General features: G+C 37.5%; 1 protein-coding gene across 1 annotated transcript in view; it reads left to right on the top strand.

Moving 5' to 3' along the window:
• The window catches only part of LOC122057970 (DNA repair protein RAD51 homolog 2), a 14487-nt gene that overhangs the window by 5116 nt on the left and 4692 nt on the right, over positions 1–4679 (top strand). The window contains exon 8 of the mRNA XM_042620344.1: positions 4529–4594. Within this exon, the coding sequence (XP_042476278.1) occupies positions 4529–4594 (66 nt within the window). The remainder of the gene's footprint in view (positions 1–4528; positions 4595–4679) is intronic.

The following is a 4679-nucleotide window of genomic DNA, read 5'->3' as shown; positions in this document are numbered from 1 at the left end:
CCCCCCCCCCCCCCACACACATATATATATATGTATACATTCTGGTATTACAAACTCTTGTTAATAGCTGAAGTTTACAAAACATAGACCTTGATATCTTAAGGTTCATTGGACCAGGTCCATGAGAAAATTGAGGAGTTCATGAAGAAGAACCCATACCATAAGTTGTTGAATGTGATAAGGTGCTGAGGGGATACTCTTGCAAATATTCTGATTCTATTTCTTTTGTAAATTTTTCTTTTCTTTTCTGTTTACTTGGATTGAATATTAATTTTTCCTCCCTGAGAAGAAGTCTTAGTTGCACCCTTGAAGAAAATGTACTCTCTCCCTTTCTCTCTTTTTTAAATGAAAACTAGGAAAAGCAACATATTTTAAGGATTCGCTCATGTTCCACTATGAGCTTGGACCAAAATAGGCCAGCTTCAGGTATCCTTTGAACCCCTCAACCTGCACACACTGTATTTTCTTGGTCCAAGATAGCAGGAATAGCTGATAGCTCTTACATGATACATTTAGTTTTTCTGCGATTGCAGCACTTTGTGCCTGCAGTATATTTACTTTTTTAGTTTCTCAGACCCCTGATAGGGTTGAAGTGTTTAAAGCTATTGGATTCCCAATCTTATGACTTCTTGAGATTATACTTTTCTATTAAGACGAGTTTCTAGTCTGCTGTGGGCCTGTGGTGCTTGTTTGCCACTTGTACAAGGATCTAGGCCTTGGTCACCTAGTTGAAGACTTTTATGCTGTTACATGGGTCAGAAAAAGTTCAAAACAATAAATGAGAAAAAAATGTTGCGTAAGAACGCCCTTGGGGAGTAATCAATATCACTCCCCTATATTTACTAATTTGAGAAAAGAAATGTAGGATTACATAAATACCGCCATACATGAGGATACCTGAGGAGGTCAAATACACGCTTAGTTGCCAAAATTTACATTCTACCCTCACAACATGTACTCTTTAACACTTCACCTCAAGCTGGAGAATGGATATCATACATGCCTTGCTTGTTCAAGAAGGTATTGAATGGAAGATAATTGATCCCTTTGATGAAAACATTAGCCAATTGGTTCTTTGTCTCAAATGCTAATTTTTGAACTAATTGTTTTTAGCCATAGGAACTCACATATTCCATGCATGACTCAAAACTCTGCTTGTGCACTTGATCTGGCCACAACATTCTGTTTTTTTGCTTTTCCATGTAACTAAGTTTCCACCTACAAATGTGCAATATCTTGATGTAGAGCTTTTGTCAAACTCATAAATAGAACCTACCCAATGTGCATCAATATAACCTTCAATAGCCAAATGGTTATGTTTGGTGTACGACAGTCTTTTTCTTAGATTAGACTTCAAAAACCTGAGGGTGCCATGCACAACATCTAAATGTCCACTCTTAGGAGCATGCATAAATTGACTCACCACCCCAACAACATGAGTAATATCAGGGCGAGTCAAAGTGAGATAGATCAACTTTCCTATTAATCTTTGATTCATCTCTGATTAGAAGTTATCGTCAGTTTTTGCCTGGCTTATGTTTCTTACCTGTGGGTGAATCAGCTGGTTTACAACCCAATATCCTAGTCTCTTTCAACACGTCCAACACAAACTTTTGTTGACATAAATATATGCCATTCTGTGACCTTGACACTTCAATTTCCAAAAAATATTTCAAAGGTCTAAGGTCCTAAATCGAAAACTGTTAAGTAGGATTTAAGTCTCTTTATTTCTTCCCGGTCATTTCCGATTACCACAGTGTTGTCTACATAGACGATTAGAGCTGTGATTTTACCACTACCTTGTCGGGTAAATGGAGTATGGTCACTTTGACTTTGAGTGTATCCATTCTTCAGTGTAGTTAGTCAAACCTACCAAACCAAGCTTTTGGAGACTATTTGAGACCATATAGAGCTTTCTTAAGACGACACACTCTCCCTTCAGCTGTGGGGAACTTGAAGCCTGGAGGGATTGGCATATACACTTCCTCATCCAAGTTGTCATGGAGGAATGCATTCTTCACGTCCTACTGATACAGTGGCTAGTCTCGATTGGCTGGCAATGATAAAAGAAACCTTATTGAGTTGTGCTTGGCCACTGGGGCAAATGTCTCTTGATGGTCAATTCTATACACTTGATCCTTTGGCCACCAACCTTGTTTTATATCTTTCAATAGTTTCATATAATCAATATTTGATTAAGTAGACCCATCTACATCCTACCGGGACTCTCACCTCTAGAAGATCAACAAGTTCCCAGGTGTAGTTCTTCACAAAAGCCATCTTTTCTAAACTCATAGCATCCTTTCACTTTGGGTCAATCATGGCCTCAATGACATTCTTCAAATTAGGAGTTGAGGAAAGAGAAACTGAGAAGCAACACTTGTGGAAGAATTTGCATCATAGGAAACAAACTTGGCTATACGAATGGTACATGCTCTTGTTCCTTTCCGAACAACAGTGGGAAGATCTAACTCAGGAGGAAGGGAAGGAAAGTTACCTGATTCTATAGTTCATAAGTTTGTTTCGGTAGGCCATTCCAGTCAGACTGAAATTACTGAAATTGGTGAAATTTTGCCGAAACAGTGCATTTTTGTCTACAGTGTGGACATGACCGAAATTTCTATGAATCAGTGTTGATTGCTTAATTTGCCTTTTATTTTGTCTCTACCTCATCGAAATCACCAAATTTCAAAATTTCGGCAATTTTTTGAACTATGCTTTTGAGTCAAGAAGGTGGGGCTTAATTTGAGTATCCAAAAAGGATTCTTGACTGGTCTTCCTAATTTTATTATGGGACAAGATTCCAATATACTATGCATTTTCGTTGCTTTGGTTGTTCATCTCATTTATTTATTATTATTATTTTTTATTAATCTCTCTTCTACTAGGCTCTTTTTGTTTGTTTGTTTTTTTTCTTTCTTTCTTTCTTTCTTTCTTTCTTTCTTTCTTTCTTTCTTTCTTTCTTTGTATTGTGTATTTGTGTAACAAGTTTTTCTGGTGTAATCCTGAGAGGTTGAAATTCATCTGGACCTAGAAAACCTTCCCTCTCTTACTGAGCTCTGATGATGTAGCAGAGTTGTAGAGGAGAATAGGAATTGAGTGGAGGTCAAATTGAGAGAATTTAGGACGGTTATGAGGTTGATTCAGTTCTTCACTTTATTTTTACCAGATTAAGATGCAAAAATAAGAGAAAAGTGAAAGGTGGAAGCTAGAAGGGACTACTTCCTTGCAACTATGCTTTGACTTGGATTGGTTAATGATGTTGAGAAAGGCAATGCCATAAAGTTCTGGTTTGACACGGTGGTGAATAAAGCCTTTAAGAGGACTTCCTCAAATATATTTGCTGTTGCAGTCAATAGTCTTGTGAAAATGGAATAATTTCACAACAAAACCCCTAAGGATTACTTCGGAGAAGTGATATTGACTGTGCCAATAGTTTCTAACCATTACCGATCATAGAACAAAGAATTCTAGGTCTGTCAGTTCCCAAATGAAAATTCCAGCTTCCTCCCTCGCTAGGTGCAAATAAAGGAACATTGTGTAGAACAAATGGACCAATCATGTTTACCCCATATATGTTGTCTACTATGAAGATTCTTGGAAAGATACAACTTTGTGTTCTTTCAATAATATTTGAACTACTTCACTGGCAAAATTTGATTTCCCCATCTCCGTTGAAGTTGGAATTGGATTATGCTCTGCAATCCTGAAGTAAGAGGAGGAAAGATTATTTTTAGCATAGTCATTGGTATTATTTATCTTTCTTTTTGGGTTTCTCTTAATTGCGGTACCCACTTTCCTGTCAAAATATTCCTCATTCAGCAGTCAAGTTGAACTTCAATGGAAGCAGTTATGGCAATCCAGGGCCTGAGGACATTGGAGGTGTGTTCAGAGACAATATGGGTAACATACTTTTGGTGTTCTCGGGTCCATTGGCATGGCAAATTTTTAACTGCAGATATTAAATTGGTGATTCAGGGACTTCACATCTATTCATCTAACCCTGGGACCCATAAAATCATTGAGGGGACTCAGCTCTAGTCATTAAACAGTTGTTAGAGCCTTAGAGGATGGTCTGATCCCTTGGAGGATGCACACGTGATTTGGAAGACAATACTACTATGCGACCTTGGAGGCCTAGATCAGCAAATTTCCGAAGCAGACTTTAGTCAGGGAGGGAAAATAGAGAAAATTTGTATATAGGGCTATTTCCGGCTATATTATGAGAAGTCATAGTATGTTTTTTGATTTCCTATCTATTTTTGTTCGTGGCCCCTAAATAAGGTAGATATGCTGTATTTATACATAGCTGAACACCATCTAGCAGTCACTTGGCGCAGTGAAAGTTCTGTTATTCTATCCAAGAACATTTCTGTCAAAACATTGTATGGTTGGTTTCTCAGGATCGTGCTTCTTATGCCCATTATCTCTCAGTGATGTATGAAAACAGGAAACAGGGATATATAATACATTATACTTTTGATCATCATGTTATTCAAGGAATGATGTTTCTTCATATTATGATCAGGGAATATGAGAGGGATTTTAGACCTCCCAGACAGCAGTCATTGGGTTGGCACATTTCTTCTATTAAGTAAGAACCATGTCATATGAGGATCTTTTGATAAATTCATTTCACCTTAATGATAGCCTTTTCATTTTAATGGTGATTCCCTTTT

Source organism: Macadamia integrifolia, chromosome 12 (assembly GCF_013358625.1).
Source record: "Macadamia integrifolia cultivar HAES 741 chromosome 12, SCU_Mint_v3, whole genome shotgun sequence".
In the NCBI taxonomy this organism is placed as follows: domain Eukaryota; kingdom Viridiplantae; phylum Streptophyta; class Magnoliopsida; order Proteales; family Proteaceae; genus Macadamia; species Macadamia integrifolia.
Note: the sequence above shows the minus strand (reverse complement) of the source record. Positions and strands in the feature narration are given on the sequence as shown.